This window comes from Diadema antillarum, unplaced genomic scaffold (assembly GCF_040938485.1).
Source record: "Diadema antillarum isolate AM-2024a unplaced genomic scaffold, OU_Dant_1.0 seq00000048_RagTag, whole genome shotgun sequence".
In the NCBI taxonomy this organism is placed as follows: Eukaryota; Metazoa; Echinodermata; class Echinoidea; order Diadematoida; family Diadematidae; genus Diadema; species Diadema antillarum.
In genome coordinates, this window is record NW_027271157.1 from 411,310 (window position 1) to 429,116 (window position 17,807).

At 39.5% G+C, this 17,807-nt stretch overlaps 1 protein-coding gene across 1 annotated transcript in view; it reads right to left on the reverse strand.

The window, feature by feature from the left end:
- The window catches only part of LOC139725510 (A disintegrin and metalloproteinase with thrombospondin motifs 6-like), a 40,257-nt gene that overhangs the window by 16,714 nt on the left and 5,736 nt on the right, over positions 1-17,807 (reverse strand). The window contains exons 6-12 of the mRNA XM_071636594.1: positions 16,761-16,885; positions 16,010-16,171; positions 14,856-14,990; positions 13,357-13,507; positions 9,446-9,550; positions 8,423-8,574; positions 7,500-7,563 (exon numbers count right to left, since the gene is read on the reverse strand). Coding sequence (XP_071492695.1) covers positions 7,500-7,563; positions 8,423-8,574; positions 9,446-9,550; positions 13,357-13,507; positions 14,856-14,990; positions 16,010-16,171; positions 16,761-16,885 — 894 coding nt within the window. The remainder of the gene's footprint in view (positions 1-7,499; positions 7,564-8,422; positions 8,575-9,445; positions 9,551-13,356; positions 13,508-14,855; positions 14,991-16,009; positions 16,172-16,760; positions 16,886-17,807) is intronic.

A 17,807-nucleotide genomic window follows, 5' to 3' on the forward strand; every position in this document is an offset into this window, starting at 1 on the left:
GTTCAGTAAGTGAACCTACACTGGAAACAATTGGCCGTCCAGGCGGAATGATCTTATGTTCTCTCGATAACTCAGTAATTTCGGAAGTTTCCAAATCTTCAGCATTTTTGTCAGTGGCATTTGCTACCATCGTCGGAAGTTTATGGATCTTAGGTAATGTGTAAAATCTACTAGTTACCGGCTTACTTGGTACAAGTTGTTTCGCTTCTCTCTTATCGATGTGTTTCAGGTTATTACAAAGAGTCTCAGCTTCCTTCGTGAACAAGCTCGTAGGGTCACTGTCAAGCTTCTTGTAGAATCTCGTGTCGGACAGTTGTCTTTCCGCCTCGTTGATGTAGTCCGCTGTATCCTGGATGGTGACGGCTCCCCCTTTGTCAGCAGGCTTAATCGTGATGTCAGCGTTGTCACGCAGGGATCGGATGGCGTCTTGCTGCTTCCGTGATATGTTCGATGAGGGTTCCCGTTCAGTCTCCTTCAGCAGCTTGTCGAGGTGTCTCTCCACATTGCTCACAAACGAGTCGATGAAGGGGTTTCTTCCGCTGGGGACAGCAGGGCGTCGCTTTGCTACCATCGTGCGACGATGGTAGCAAATGCCACTGACAAAAATGCTGAAGATTTGGAAACTTCCGAAATTACTGAGTTATCGAGAGAACATAAGATCATTCCGCCTGGACGGCCAATTGTTTCCAGTGTAGGTTCACTTACTGAACCGATGTCAGCTTTCATTGACAAGTATCTACAAGGGGTCTTACATAACGTCGAGAGCTATGTAAAAGATACCAATGATTTTCTTAATAGACTCGACAACATTCAGCTTCCTCCAAATTGCACTCTAGTCACTTTGGATGTCGTCAGTCTGTACACGAACATTCCTCACTCCGATGGGGTTAATGCATTGCGTAGATTTTTGACCAAACACGACCCTTCTTCTGACATGCCCATAGAAGACATTTGTCGTCTTGCCCAGTTCATCTTGAAACATAATTACTTCACATTTGATGATGAATGCTTTCTACAAACTCAGGGTACTGCCATGGGTACTAAATTTGCGCCAGCGTATGCCAGTATTTTTATGGCCGTACTCGAGGAAGAATTCCTCTCGAAAGAAACTCTAAAACCTAGCATGTTCGTCCGCTACATTGACGACATTTTTCTCATTTGGCCCCATTCTGACGAACAGCTGTCGGAGTTCCACTCCAAGCTCAACATGGTTCATCCCGACATCAAATTTACTATGGACAGCTCTAGGTCAGAAGTACACTTTCTTGATGTGACTATCCGCAAAGAAGGAGGGAAGCTGAACACGTCTGTTTACCACAAACCTACAGACAGACAGACGTATCTTAAGTACAACAGCTTCCATCCTAATCATATTAAGAGGTCAATTGTGTACAGTCAAATGCTCCGCTACAGACGAATCATTTCTGATCACAAGGAATTTCTGGATGCGTCTTTGAAGCTGGGGCAAAAATTCGTTGCAGCGGGGTACCCGTTAGACATTGTGCAAGCAGGTAGGGACCGCGCGATAGCAAAAAGACGCTCATCCTTACTACATCATGATAATCTGAAACCCAAAGACTCACACACACGCAAAGTCTTTGTAACAACATATCATCCCACATCACAACAGTTCATGAAGGAAGTGAGGAAAGAATGGCCTACTCTCAAACAAGTCCAATCGGTAGCTCCCGAGTTAACAGCACGTCCCTTACATGCACAACGACAGCCACGCAACCTGAAGAGTTTGCTTACACGATCTCGAGTCAACAGAACAATCAATCCTACTGGAAATCATAAATGTGGAAACAAACGATGTCAAATATGCGCTCACCTAATCACAGATACAGATATCACACTTGGCTCCGGCCACACCCTCCATCCGACGTCAGGGGACTGCAACAGCAAGAATGTAGTATACAGCCTTACATGCAAGCAATGTCCCCTGGCTGTCTACATCGGAGAAACAACAAATTTTAGACAACGTTTCAACAATCACAAAAGCACAATCATTAGAAGTCAAACACAACATCCAGTCGCACAACACTTCAACAAACCAAATCACACACTAACAGATCTGCAATGTTGCATTTTATACAAGGACATGGAAGCATTTGAAGAAAGACACGTGAAAGAACTAAAAACAATCATCCGCACACGAAGCTTCCAGGGACAGGGCATGAACATAGATCTATCATGGCTCACGAACTACACTTTTTACAAGTAGGTGCGCCGCTTATTGTTGTATGTTCTCCCGTTTACCCCGCTGCAATAGATCTTATCATTATATTGCTTGAGTGATATAATGCTGACGCTCCTTTTAACCATTTCTTGGAACCAGTCTTTTTTCCACTCCGAGACGTATTGTGACGTATCTATTTAATCAAAAGAAGAAAAATATGATTTTTCACGTATTTCATATTCATGCTATAGTCTCAGATTATTTAAAGACTATCTACTCACCAGAATTTGGAAGTTAATGTATGTGTATGCTGAAGTTTGAAAGGGATGGTAAACTGCTTGCACATATTTTGCATAACCATCAGTGTGACGATTCAGTTTGATTTAAAAAAATCGAATGTTTATATTGATCATGATAATTTCAGATTATGTAAAGATTATCTATACACTAGAATTAAAGTTAATTTATGTGTATGTTGAATTTTGAAAGAAATAATGCACTGCTTTTACATTACCACCGCAGCTGCGTATTCAGAGGAATTACTTCTGTATCAGTCGTGCCAAGTTTTTTCATGTATGCTTTATACTCATTGTAATTTCATTATGACGTAACATTGTACTGTTGCCAGGATGCGCGCTGGGTGTTAGGATGCCTAGCATGGATGCGTTAAAGCGCGCATCCTTAGTAACACGGTTGCAATATATTGTTATGGCTTAATTTTGTTATTGTTCTCTCAGTATCAACACTTGAGAAAGGGCGGCGAGACGCCCGAAAATTTGTGTGAAGAAATAAACCGTTGGTGAATACAGCATGAACTTTGTTGCAGCTTTGTTACTTATCTTTTTATCTTGCCAACACGTGGACTACCTTATCAACATATATATATATATATATATATATAAACATCTTGGTAGTGAGTGTGTGTCGTTCGTTATTTTCATATTCTTGGTTGTTTTAATCAATCTGAACATAATTAGACAGGCCATGCAGCTCATTTTAAGAATATTTTTAAAAATCGATCAACCACAATGTTGCAGTGGCCTTAATGTACGTGTTGAGTATCCTTTTCACCGGTTTTATATCATGGCGTTATCATGATAAACACACGAACGGAGTTTTACCCTCTAACAATATGGTGGATTAGTCATTTTTGTTATTCGTACATGTACTTGTATTAAAAAAATAAATGTTCATAAAATACATGTATTACTCGATCCGTACTGTCTTTTCTTTACAACAATTCAAATTCACCTTTTCCAGCAGTTCTCTGTCCTTGGCTTCTTCAGAGGCCACCTTGGGGGTTGTACACCTCCCTTTCATTTTGCCCTTGCCCTTGCCAACAATTGATAAGTTGGTGTAAGAGGAACCAGCTTCATGCTCTGCTGGGGGTCATCAGCTTCTTGGGTGGTCTGGTCATTCTTACTGCTGTCATCATGCCCATCAGTCTCAGTATCCTGGTCGGGGGAAGAGTATTTAATTCGTCTTCTCTTGGTTGGGATGCTACTTGTCCTTTAGAGGTCTGCAAAAAATAAATAAATCACTCGGTCAACATCTTTTACAAGAAAGACACACGATGGCGATTTCTATATTTTGTTTAAATGTAGCTTATTACAGATATTAATAAAATCAAATGCATATTCACCCTTCCCAATGTTCTTCCTTTCATCCTCACAATATGTCCCTCCAGGACGCGGAATGTATTGAGAATCCACTGATCTCTCTCACTGTAAGGTGTGTCTCTGGTCCACTTTCCAGACTTTGGGTTCGTCAGACGGCTGTATACTGTGTCCTCATAGACTTGAGGAAATTGTTCAGCTGTTCAACTGAAAAAAAAATCGAACACTGGGAATTTAGATCACATAAATTAATGGAAAGAAACAAACAACTTCATCAAATTCTTGTTTCTCATACAGTGAAGCATATAGCTAACGGGATAAACGAAATGTGGGGGTCAAAATTTTCAGGACTAAATATTATGCATGTCATGTTGTCAGTTGAAGACCTGAATATAAGAACGACCCAAGTCCAATTTTTGGCCAAATTCAGTTTGACATGGGAAATTGTAGTTTATGCATGGACTCATCTTGTGTATAAATGATAAATCCTAATTACCCCCGGAAGTGCCTGAAATGAATGAGTTAAATCTGATATTAATGTAAAAGTGAAGGACTTGGGTCATTCTTACATTCATATAGTAGCGCCCTCTCTCATCCTTCTCTCATCTCTATAGCAGAGTATCATGTATATGAATCAAAGAACGACCCAAGTCCATATGAATCAAAGAACGACCCAAGTCCACCACACAAAATGGCCTCTCCACAATTAATGTTCAAGTTCAAGTTCAAGTTCAAGTTCATATTTATTCGTTTTTTCCACAATATATAACACAAACATAAATCTCACTTTCTTAAGTGACAAAATCAATGCATACAATTGTACAGAGAAAACAACAATAATAGCACAAAAAAAAAACTAACAGTATCGATACATTGCAATATAGTTGCTAAGACAACGAAAGTGAAATAGTTTTCAATATAATTATGCACTGTGTGAAAAAAAAAAACGGAGGGACCCACTAAAAAGACAGAGCTTGTAGAGTGTGGGCCCCTCGTTATTAGAAGTCCGATGTAAAAATTGAATTGAAAACAGCAAAAAATCCGCACAAAAAGTTCGTCACAAAAAAGTTTGGAAGCCCACTAAGAGACAGACGAACAAACAGTTATGCATAGAACAACTACAAACAGAGTAATGAACATGCAACAGGACTGGGACAGCAACAAGACTACTTGTAGGAGGAAAAACAAGAAAAAAAAACTGACATGACGACACAAGAGGAAACAAGACTATAGCGTGATAAAGAGGTAACAAAATAGACAGGAATATGCAACACAGATGACGATCCTCGGGGGTTTGAGGAAGAAAGAGAAGTAAATGTTAATTGTCATAAATATGTTTTAATTTGTATATTCAATGTTGCCTTCCCATCACAGTTGAATAGAATATTATTGGACAAATAAAAATATATGAAGTTTTCTTTAGTTTACTCGAAATGGTCTTCCATGGACTTGGGTCGTTCTTATATTCATATACTCAGTTGTTTACAGGATTTTCGATAATTATGGCAATCATAATCATAGTAGTAATCATGGTAATGAATTCAACAAAATATATTTAGCGAAACTCCGTTTTGCCGCCAGAGGCCCCCCCCCCCCCACCTAAATGATAGATATTAATATTCATCTTCACTTACCGAAGCACACCGGATCGTACTCCTTGGCCTTCTCTTCGATTAACCTAATTGTCTTCTTTGCAGTATCCTTGTATGACTTTAGTCGCCTGTTCTACAGACAATCGTGATCTATGTACCACTCTGCTAATTCTACTTCTTGCTCTTCAGTGAATGTGTATGTAGTGAGGTGTTTTTCGTCTCTTCGGGGTGGACTTCTTAGGGGTGGACTTCTTGTTTGGGGTGGACTTCTTTGTTCTTTTTTTTTTTCGTCTTCCCTGGGGTGCCAGACGGAGAACCTTGCGAGTTGAGAAAAATGGATTCATTTTCCTCCCCAACCAGTTCGACAGGCGAGGCCTGATGCTCAGTAGTTTGAGCTTGGACCTGGTCTAGTTTGGTGTCTTGTTCTTTTACCTGTCTCTGCTCGTCATTGATCTCCTCTTCCGTCTCCATTCTCTCTTCCTGCACTTCTTCTACTTCTACCCTTGTTTGAATGACATTATTCTTTCGGTGTTTAACTACCTGAATGGCCACAACTCTTGGATCTCTTGGGTCGGGGCATATTCCTCTCCTATTTTTGCTAGTTGTAATAGTACAGTGACAATGGCCGTTTTAAAAGTACGTGTACATGCGTGGGTCGATTAAAATGTGCTCTCATTTTAAAATATATATGGAAAAATATAGAACACTGGATATTTATTATTCAGCTGGCATGTCAATGTGCACTTGCAACGCAATCTGACTAAACTCATACGAAACTCGCTGTAACTCGGGGTGCTCGATCTGAACTCGCGCTAATCTCGCGGGCACCTCTCCTTCACTCGTAATACGATCGCAGTGCTCGTATCTCGCTCTAGTAAACTCGGAATGCACTCGCGTATACTCAAATATGGCGAGTAATTACGAGTTATTACGAGTTTATCTCGAGCTTCTTTCGAGTTATTGCGAGTATCGCGAGTATATAACGAGTCTAGCTGAGTTCAGCACGAGTTACAGCGAGTTAGCAAAAATTTTGAACATGTTCAAAAATTTTGGGACTGCTCACGACTTCAAGGAGAGTTGTCCCGAGCTTGAACGAGCTCCGCCGAGCCATGCCGAGTTGTCGCGAGTTATCCCGAGTTACATGGTGAGCTTCACGCGAGTTATCGCGAGTGCCTCATTTTGGCAACTCGCCTTAACTCGCCACAGCTCGCCATGTCAACTCGCCAAAGTGTAAACGCTGCTTTACAGCGAGTTAGCAAAAATTTTGAACATGTTCAAAAATTTTGGGACTGCTCACGACTTCAAGGAGAGTTGTCCCGAGCTTGAACGAGCTCCGCCGAGCCATACCGAGTTGTCGCGAGTTATCCCGAGTTACATGGTGAGCTTCACGCGAGTTATCGCGAGTGCCTCATTTTGGCAACTCGGCTTAACTCGCCGTAGCTCGCCATGTCAACTCGCCAAAGTGTAAACGCTGCTTAAGATACTTGTGATTCCATTTAACTTCCAACATACTTTAACAAAATATATCTGTATTCCGATTATTACCAAGAACCCCTGCCCGAATGATTTCCGTGACAGCCACAGGAAGCTTTTATTCTTTGAGTTAAATCTCTAGGTAATTTCTAGTGATGATGACGATGATGATGATGATGAAGATGATGTGATGATGATATTGATGATGAAGATGAGGATGATGATGATGATATTGATGATGATGATGATGATGATATTGATGATGATAACGATGATGATGATAATGATGATGATGTTGATGATGACGATGATGATGATGAAGATAATGTGATGATGATATTGATGATGATGATGATGATGAGGATGATGATGATGATGATAATTACATGCTGTTGTAATTGTGGACAGTCATGACAGTGGAATGTGTGCTGGCGTGAGAATGATGAGGATAGAGCGGGAAAACACGGAAATACGTCAGGTGAGTATAATGGAATCATAACATTCAGTAGTGAGTGGATATTACAGTAGTGATGATTATTACTACGACCGTTGTTTACATTATCGTCACTGTCATAATGAAGCCAAGGTCATGATTATCATTTTACAAGCAATACCATCTCTTCTCCGGGATATACTCACGAATATGTTACACACTTCAAGGATGGTATCCAGACCGATGCAGTTGGCTCCCCCAAAGGAAGGCCTCCATGTATGAACAGATATAGTATAGGAGCGGGAGACGTACATGGAAGTGTTATAGGCCTACCAGTAATGAAGTTTGATGGGCAGTGCACACATCCTCGTTGATAATGTGTCAACAGCGCCACCTTGTGGTACAATCCATGTGATCAGCAGTGAAGTAAACAAATCACTCACAATAGACCAGTTCGTAATTCCACTTTGCGCATGAGCAGCAAAAAGGTCATTTGTACCAAGAGGCATTTGGGTTTATTAATTCACTGAGATAAGCATCTGTGATGTGATGATTGATCCTTATCTAAATAGTGCTTGCTAGCACATCCACCTGACAGCAAGCCTGGTATTTGGCATTATCAAAAGAAAAAGGTTGTTATTGCATTCAATACAAAACGATGAATTAGATGCCTGCTAAAGTGTCAACTGACGGACTATTCTGGTCACCTGGTCTAAACTCAAGTTCATACTTTGTTTGAACACGAATTCCATAAATTGTTATGTCGGGCAAGCTTATGCATCATACCGCTTTGAAAACGAGTGAAGTGCCTAACCAACTGAGAAAACACAAAGGTCATTCGTACCAAGGTGTACATGAGCTAATTACGAACTGGCTTATACTATTCTCTCGCAAATCTCAACTTCTAACTTGTGTGAAGTGTCTAAGCTTTATATAGTTCTAAGATAGAAATAGAAACAACAAACCCAGTCCACGACAGTCCTTCAAAGACACAGAACAATGTCAATTTATAAATATTTACATAATTACCTCATGATAATTTGACGAAATTGGCCCGAAACCTGTTGCCATTACGATGTTCACCATTAATATCGATATCATTGTCATGCGTTTCGAGATTTGTAATTACCTGGGACTATTGCAGTGTCTATATTTCTTCCGGATTCCTCCACCGCATGTTCGCGAGCACTCGGAGAAGTTCGGTTCCCATTCGGACCAGCCGCCGTGAATTGGATCGGGCCCACGCTCTCCGTAATCCACACATTCTCCACCTATACACCACTGACTCAAAATAAAACCGGAGGGGGTGATTCAACGAGGAGCTATGGCTAGTTCCCCCCCCCCCCCCATACACCATTGGGAGAAATTTTCGAGAAGAGAACGTCATGGTGATCGCAGCTACAAACCATGGTTTGTAAATTTAACGAAATGAGGATAATGAAAAACACTATACAGTCAATCATTATCAAAATGGTCATGCAAGATTGTTTCCTCAGTTTCCTTGTTGAATGGGGGGGGGGGGGGGGGGGGGCTTTGCAGATAGTTTGAAACAATAAGCCAGTTCGTAATTAGCTCATGTACACCTTGGTACAAATGACCTTTCTTTTTTCTCAGTTGGTTAAGCACTTCACTCATTTTAAAGCGGTATAATGCATAAGCTTGCCCGACATACCAATTTATGGAATTCGTGTTCAAACTAAGCATGAACTTGTGTTTAGAAGAGGTGACCGGAATAGTCCGTCATACCAGTTGACACTTTCGCAAGCATCTAATTCATTATTTCGTATGGAATGCAATAACAACCTTTTTCTTTTGACATTGCCAAATACCAGGCTTGCTATCAGGTGGATGTGCTGGCAAGCACTATTTAGACAAGGATCACATGAATAATCATCACATCACAGATACTTATGTCAGTGAATTAATAAACCAAAATGCTCATGCGCAAAGTGGAATTACGAACTGGTCTATTTTCTCAATTTACCCTTGCCATGTGGATTGGCAAGGTGATTTTTTCCTTACTTACATTGATCCTAATTTGTTTTCTTAATTTATCTATCAAGGTCCCCTTAAACATGGGAGTAGAATTGGCTTTGAGTAAACACACTCCTATCCCTCACAACCATGGTAGCACTTCATTGTTGGAACGTACCTTACCCTCCCCACATTCAGTGCCGTCTGCAGGTGGGTACTTATTGGTGCTGCATACTAGGACGCCCTCATTCGTTCGCCCGCACCACAATTTCTCACAGTCATCCTGCAAGGAAGAAAGAGATGTGCACACAGGTATGTTTATTCATCTGCCGTGATCCCAACGGAAAGTATTAACATGACTGTAACTTCGCTCCTGATGGGCATTTTACGGCTTTCACCTCTGAAGAGTGATGAAAATTGATCTATTTTCTATCTATACAGCAACTATTTATTTCACCGTTGATGGCAAATGAACGCTCAGTAACCCTGAGTTTAAGAGTAGATTACAATTCATTAAAACGATTAAGAACCAGATATAAATGGTAAGGGGCTAAACAAGCGAAAACAAGGAGACACAACACACTTATGCAAGTGATTTGTCATTTCATTTAAAACTCTTCCACAAAATCGGCACCTGATTGCAAAACTGCAATCTGACCTGAACAACCAGGAGCAGTACTCCCGCAGAAACTGTCTGCGCATTTTTGGTGTCCCGGAAGCTGACAAGGAAAATACAGATGACGTTGTCTGTCGGATCGCCAACCAGAATCTCGGAGTGGAGCTACGACGAGACGACATTGATCGCAGTCACCGCGTTCAACGACGATCTCCACCACCAGTCGGATCATCCAAGCCGAGAGCGATAATTGTGAAGATGACATCATACCGACTTCGCCAACGCCTGCTCACGAACAGAAAGAAACTCAAAGGCACCGGCCTGAGCATCTGTGAAGACTTGACCGACCCCAATCGGAGATTTTAATATTGATTTGCTTAAAGTAGGGCATGTGCAATATGTAAATGAATTTGTGGAATTGTTGTTACTGAATTCTATGCTACCTTTGATTCGTCATCCTACACGTGTATCTGACTCTTCCGCTTCATTACTTGACAATATTTTCACCAATGATTCTTGCCAAATCCAGTCCGGAGTTATTCTTACTGATATATCAGATCATTTTCCTGTTTATTGCATTTGTAAAAGTGTCATTTCATTGGTAAAAAGAGACCAAAGACAAGTAAAGAGGGATTTAAATTAAAATAATATTATACATTTTTTACGGTCATTGGAATCCATGTCATGGGTATGTGATAGAAATGATGGTGATATTAGCTTTGATAACTTTTTTGGTTCAGTCACTGACAAATATAATGAATCATTTCCATTAATTTCAACTTGTAAACACAGGAAAAATGATAATGTATGGTGTACAAAAGATATTCGTAGATTGATAAGGAAGAAATGCAAAATGTATAAATTGTATAAGAAGAATCCGACTGATTATCGTAAAGCTCTTTATAAGAAATATCGAAATAAAGTTACTAATATGGTGAAATTAGCTACAAAGAAATATTATGAGAAAAAGCTAGCTGACAGTAGTGGCAATAGTAAAAAGACATGGGATGTGATAAACACTGCCTTGGGGAAAAAGTGTAATTCGAAAACAATCATTAAATCTATTAAGTGTAATAGTGAAACAGTAGTAAATAGCAAAGAGATTTGTAATTTGTTGAATACATTTTTTTGTCAATATTGGTAATGATATTAACTCTTCTTTTGATGATTCATATGAGTATGATTATCTCCAATATATTAAAAAGGTTGAGTCAACCGCATTTTTAAAACCAATTACTTGTAAAGAAATAATTGATATTGTAAACAATTTTAAGAAAGATGTAAGTGCTGGATATGACAATATTGATGTTCGAATTGTTAAAAGAGCTATTCATTTGTTATGTAAACCCCTATGTGCAATATTTAATCAGTGTATGGAATCTGGTATTTTTCCAGATAGATTGAAGATAGCCAGAGTTGTACCAATCCTAAAGAGTGGTTCCTCTGATGTAATGACAAACTATCGACCAATATCAGTGTTATCTGTTTTTTCCAAGGTTTTTGAAAAATGTATTTCCAATAGGCTTATTGAATTTCTTACGAAGTGCAATATCATTAAGAAAAATCAGTATGGATTTAGACCGGGGCACTCCACATCTTCTGCTTTGATTGATTTTATTCATAAGGTGATCTGTGCAATAGATAGGGGGAAAATTTTACTTGGCTTATTTTTAGACCTCAGCAAAGCATTTGACACACTTGATCATAATATTCTTTTAGCTAAATTAAGTGCGTATGGATTTCGTGGAGTCACTTTAAAACTTTTGAAAAGTTATTTGAGCAATCGTAAACAGTTTGTGTCCATTGATAATAATATATCAGACTACAAAAACATAAGATGTGGAGTGCCCCAGGGATCGATCCTCGGGCCTATTTTATTTCTTTTGTATATAAATGATTTACCCAATGTTTCTAATATTCTACAATATATTTTATTTGCAGACGATACAAGTATATTTCTGTCTCATGATAATATTGATTCTCTGCAAGAGGTTTTTAATAAGGAATTGCAATATGTTACAAATTGGCTGCGAGTGAACAAATTATTAATCAATATATCAAAAACTAATATTATGATATTTACAAAGAAAAAAATTAACACTGACAATGTATTTATTAACATGTGTGGTTGTCAAATTATGCAGACGTCTTCAGTGAAATTCCTTGGAGTTCATGTGGATAATAAATTGAATTGGTCGAATCATATTAATTTTGTTTGTAATAAATTATCAAAAAATATTGGTGTAATGTATAGACTTGGTTTTCTCCCAAAGTCTGTTTTAAAGTCAATCTATAATGCTATAATTTTACCTCATTTGTATTATGGAATAACTGTTTGGGGCAATGCTCACGAATGTTACATTCAAAGACTTGTAGTGCTTCAAAAACGTGCAATACGAATCATTTCCCATGCCACTTTTCTTGCCCATACCCAGCCACTTTTTTTATCCCTGAAGATATTGCAGTTGAATGATATGTACAAATATCAAGCTGGCATTTTTATGTATTTGTGTAAAAATCGTTTATTACCAAAGACTCTCTTAGATTTGTTCACTTTTAATAATCAAATTCATAATTATAGCACGCGATCCGCGAATGATTTTCACCTACCTCTATCCCGTACTTCTTTTTATCAACGATCTATCATTTACATTGGTCCTACCCTGTGGAATTCTCTCCCCTGTGCAATTCGTAATGCTATCTCTTTGAATACATTTAAATCTGGTTACAAAAAAACTCTCTTTTATAATTATAGCCAAACTCATTGAGGTCAAGAGTATAATCGTTTATTCTTTATGATTCAAGACATCCCGTATTTTGTTGTCATTGTGTGTTTTGTTTTGTCTTGTCTTGTCTTGTCCTGTTCCTGCACTTTACTTCAATTGAACACACTATAGATACATGTAATTGAAATTGAATGAATGATTTTAGGTCAGCTAAAAATAAGGGACATTTCATTTCTGGCTGCTACCTTCCATAGCATATCTGTTAAACCTATTCATGTATTTGTTATTGTCAATCTATTTCTGTTGTATTTTTTTTCCTTTTCACTGTATTATTGATATGTTTGTAGTCGTATCCGAATATTGATGTATGCATTGTTTTTTAATATGTTCCATGCTTTGGTGAAATAAAGAAACTTGAAACTTGAAAAATATTATTTTCACAGTGTTATATATACACAAATAGAGCCTTCATACGGGATTCCCCACAATATTAGAATTATTGGTCATAGGGAAAAAAGAAAGAAAGAAAGAAGAAAATAGAAAAGATAACTGCAGTACAAAAGGACTTACCAGTCTTTGTGAGAATTGAGGACAATCTCGTCCAAGGACTTGAAGACACTGGGCAGGATTCAAAAGCAGGACCTCAACTTGAAAGTCAAAAGCCTTATCCTTTTTACCCCAACTGTTAAAACAATTGGGTAATTCTTTATGACCTATACCCAAACAAGATTGCTGATAGTTCCCTACCATTTTCTGACTACAGGCCCCCGTGCTGTCCGCGTAAAGGAATTTACACTGCTCGTCTCGATGGAATATCTGGCCAGGGCGCCACCCACGGTAGAGCGTCAAGTTTTTGGTCATGCTCGGTCGGTTGTTCAGGCAATGAGATATTGGTGAACTGAAACAAAATGTGTTTATGATTTCACCTCTTAATGGAAAAAAAAAAAAACATTTGCAGGGTGAGATATGTAAGGCCTACCTTATTATACAACGGGGAAAAATATTTTTCCTCTTAAAGCGGAAATCCGGTCCAAATATAAGATAGTCTGATAAGAAAGAGTGAAATATTACGAGTTCAATGGTATAATTTCAATCGAAATCAATTTAAAAAAAGGAAAATATGATATTTTGAAGTTTCGCCAGTTTCTTGGAAACAGTTCTTGAACGGTATGCGAATGGCAAAGTGAGCATGTCATCCCCTCACAACTTACCATAAAGTTTGTACATAAATTTTTGAAATTTCTAGTTTTTTCATTCAAACGCAAATATGCCCGAGGCTCAAATCCTCGTATATCTAACTAATCACTATTCTGAAGTTATTCAACCAGGAATAACATCATGTTTCAGACTTCAATGACAGAAACATTGAATTTTCGTTATTTTTTGTTGTTGTAAACGACCAATGGAAAACTGTGAGGGCATGATAATAAAAATGGTTAGCTCACTCATTGCATATTAATATCCACTGCACAAGAACTGTTTTGAAGAAATTAGCCAAATTTCAAAATGTCATAACTTCCTTATCTTTCATCCGATTTCAGTATTTTTTTTTACAGTTGAACTCGTAAGATTTTGCTTTTTTTTTATCAGACTAACTTATGAAATTTAGACTGGATTCCCCTTTAAGTCAGGTTATTGAGGTAATCTACCATTCTTCCATTGATTGTTAATAGTTTTCAGAGCACCAATATTTATATTATAACGAATGTTTCCCCCTTTGTAATAAGTTAAAGACACCATTTTTGAAAAGAATTGTATTGTAGCCTTATTCGCTAATCCAAATGCGCAATATCAAACAGTTACAGAACTTTCCTCGTTGAAACTGGGGTAAGGATACATGCGTAGATGATAGTCCTCGTGTATCCACACGCCTCTATTTTTTCACTGGAAATAAAAATTATGAATGACAGAATACTGATTATCTTTCTGCTCAGCTTTCGAGCCGACGCGCGTTAAAAAGAAACGGCTGGCGAATAAACGACTATCAGATGAGGTTTAGTAGTAATTGCGCACTGTAACCATGGTGACAGTATATCATGCATGCCGTTCTGAAAATACGTTGGATTAAAAAAGTGTGACAGAATGGACTTTTATTCTGAAGCAATATAGTTCGGCGAAGCAAAACATAGATGAATAACGCTCGTGAGTTTATGAAGTAAATTAGGTAACAAAGTTAATACTGGCTAACAGAAGCTTTCTTACGACATCGTTGATTGTTCTTATAATCTCGATATTCAATACCATACCGCAAGAACGTGTGCAAATACTCCACGCTACAGGATGACCACGTGTAGGCACCCGGGCCCGACGGGGCGAGTGAAGCCATGACGTGTCCAGAGGTGGGGCAAGGGTTCCTTGCTCCGTCATGCTCCATACCAAGGCTGAGGAGGAGGGGGAGGAGGAGGGGGAGGAGGAGGAGGAGGAGGAAGAAGAGGAGGAGGAGAAGGAGGAGAAGGAGGAGAAGGAGGAGGTGGAAGAGTTGGAGGAGGTAGAGGAAGAGGAGGAGGAGGAGGAGGAGAAGGTGGAGGAGGTGGAGGAGGTGGAGGAAGAGGAAGGGGAGGAAGAAGAGGAGGATGAGGAGGAGGTGGAGGAGGAGGAGATGGTGGAGGAGGAGGAGGAGGAGGAGGAAGAGGAGGAAGAAGAGAAGGAGGAAGAGGAGGGGTAGAGGAGGAGAAAGAGGAAGGACGGGAGAGTGATGACCACGTCAGTTAACCCTTTGTGTGCTGTGATTGCAGATTTGTGACCCAGCTGCGTTGTATATAACACTGTCTATAGGCTAGTCCTTGGCAGAGAAAGTGTTAAACGCTCTGGAGCTCGGTGGGAACTGAGATAACTACATAATGATCCAAGATTAGGCGTTACTCTCTCTGGCACGCTCTTCAGACAGTTGATCTACCCTTTCCACTTTTCTTTTTCCAAATTATAACTGCTTTCATTGATAAGTTCGGACGGAATCCCCATCCCAAAACAATTTCGACTAATTAAGAACAAGCTCCTCGTCACTTTGTGAATGGTTATGCTTATCATCGTAAATATTCAATTCAGTCCCATTATCCTACATTGAGATACAGTGTATTTCAAAAATGGAACAGAACAATGACTTTGTCCAAACTTCAAGGTAAAACAAACAGTGTCTTAATGGCGTCAGTTGATGTCTTAGCTTATAGGTCAAAACAATTGCCACATTACCGCAAATTTGCACTGTCATGCAAACAAACAAACAAACAAACAAACAAACAAACAAACAAACAAACAAACTACAACAACAACAAAAAGCGCCTTATTTCTTATATTATGTCTTGTACGTCTAAACCCATTTTCTTTTGTACCCCAGATTTATATGGTTTGGTTATTGTAGCTTGGATACAGTATGTAATAATTATGTCCGAACGGTTCTTACGTGTGTCCAATCTCGTGGGCGAGTGTGAGTCCAGTAGCCAAGCCGCTGTCTTCTACGATGAGGCACCGACGGGACGCGACGCACGCGGACGACATGTGCGCAAGACCTAGCACGCCTTTCACCGTGTTCCCTGCTATGACGTCATTTCTTGTCAGGTCGTGCCTGAATCGTGTACAGTAATAGAAAAAGCTTTAAAACGATGTAGCCCCCTCTGCTTTTAGCTTTCAATCAGTTTACCCAAGTTCTATACAAAGGTGAGCTTTGTTTGTTCTACGAAACGATATTCGACATTATGAGGAACTATCCGTGGTTTTTCGTGATTTTAAAGCACGATGCTTTTGAATTTTTATTTTCTAAACCATAAGCAGTCTTCCTGTCGAGGAAAGAAGAAAGACACATACATTTGATAAATTTCCAGTCATTGTCTAACTTTGTTTAATGCCCGGTGATCTGTGTAAATGAAAAGAAAATGGTGTTGTGGTGATTTGCAAACCCTTTTTTGATGTTTATAAAATACCTGCAGCTTATGGCATTATGAAGTGAGTGATAACAATCACGTAGGCACTTGCACCTCGAGAAAAACAACACTGAGAAGTAGCAACATTCCGATCAAAATGTGTCGCTAAATATAATAAATAGTAGTGTTTTGAAATTTTGATGTTGTTATCAGTGGAAGAATAATGACGGGGTGATATTGTGCACGAAGCGTCCCTACGACCATTCTTTGCAAACGACACTCAAACTGTCAAACCTTGTAATCAGAGCGGCCACGTCAAAGTGTCCGGACTCGCCGACGCCCTCCGGGTACACGCCCCTTTGCCACTTGCAGAAGTTCCGCAGTGAGGTGCGCGCATCTGGTTCTATGACTGGATCCATCTGTAGGTGGTAGATTTTTTTTTTCGACGGCAGTTGCACAGGAAAATACTGAATGAGTGACATATCGCAAGCAATAACCGATAGTGTTATTTTATTTCCTCAATGATCAGGCAACTTCGTTGATTATCGCTGTTACTATCGACAGCAGCAGCAGCCCTAAATCTTTCCAGCCAACCAAACAACGAAGGTGGACAAGACTGATGAACATGATGGCATAAAAGGACATTTTAAAAAAGGAAGGCTTGGAATATCAATAGTTTACAGTCGTATAATGTACCTCCAGTCTGACCCACGAACCTCATATACATGCTAATATCACTATACTAACAGGTACCGCTATTATCATTACCTTAGCGTGGTCAGGTGCTATTTTTGACATCTTCTTCCTGAGGACATTGAGGATAGAGCATTTTGGTTCCTGGATGTTCACACAGGGGAGGATTCGAACCCGCGCACTCTAGTTTAAGCGTCCAGAACCTTACCCGCTACGTCGTCATGCTTCCAAAACAGAAGTTGTCTTACGCTTAACACATACTTCCTCCACTAGACAGCCGCTGAGACTGTACAGTCGAACAGGACATCTCTTTTGCACTTCGGGGATAGACTCAAGATTGATTATGTAGTTGCGTGTACTTTGAGTGTCAATTATACAGTGGCGGATCCAGAGGGGGGCGCAACCGGCGCACGCCCCCCTCCTTTATCTTTCGTTAACAAAAGAAATAAAAAGAAAAAAATGAAATGAAACCCGGAGGTGGCACCAGAAATATTACTCACGCCCCCCCCCCTTTACAGAATTCCTGGATCCGCCCCTGTTATAGGTATACAGAAAAGCCATAGCATTGTGCACACTATCCAAAGTCCCTTACAGCACGGAAGGGGTGAAGTGTTACGTCATGATCTCCCTCTAGATATCACTTCTTCC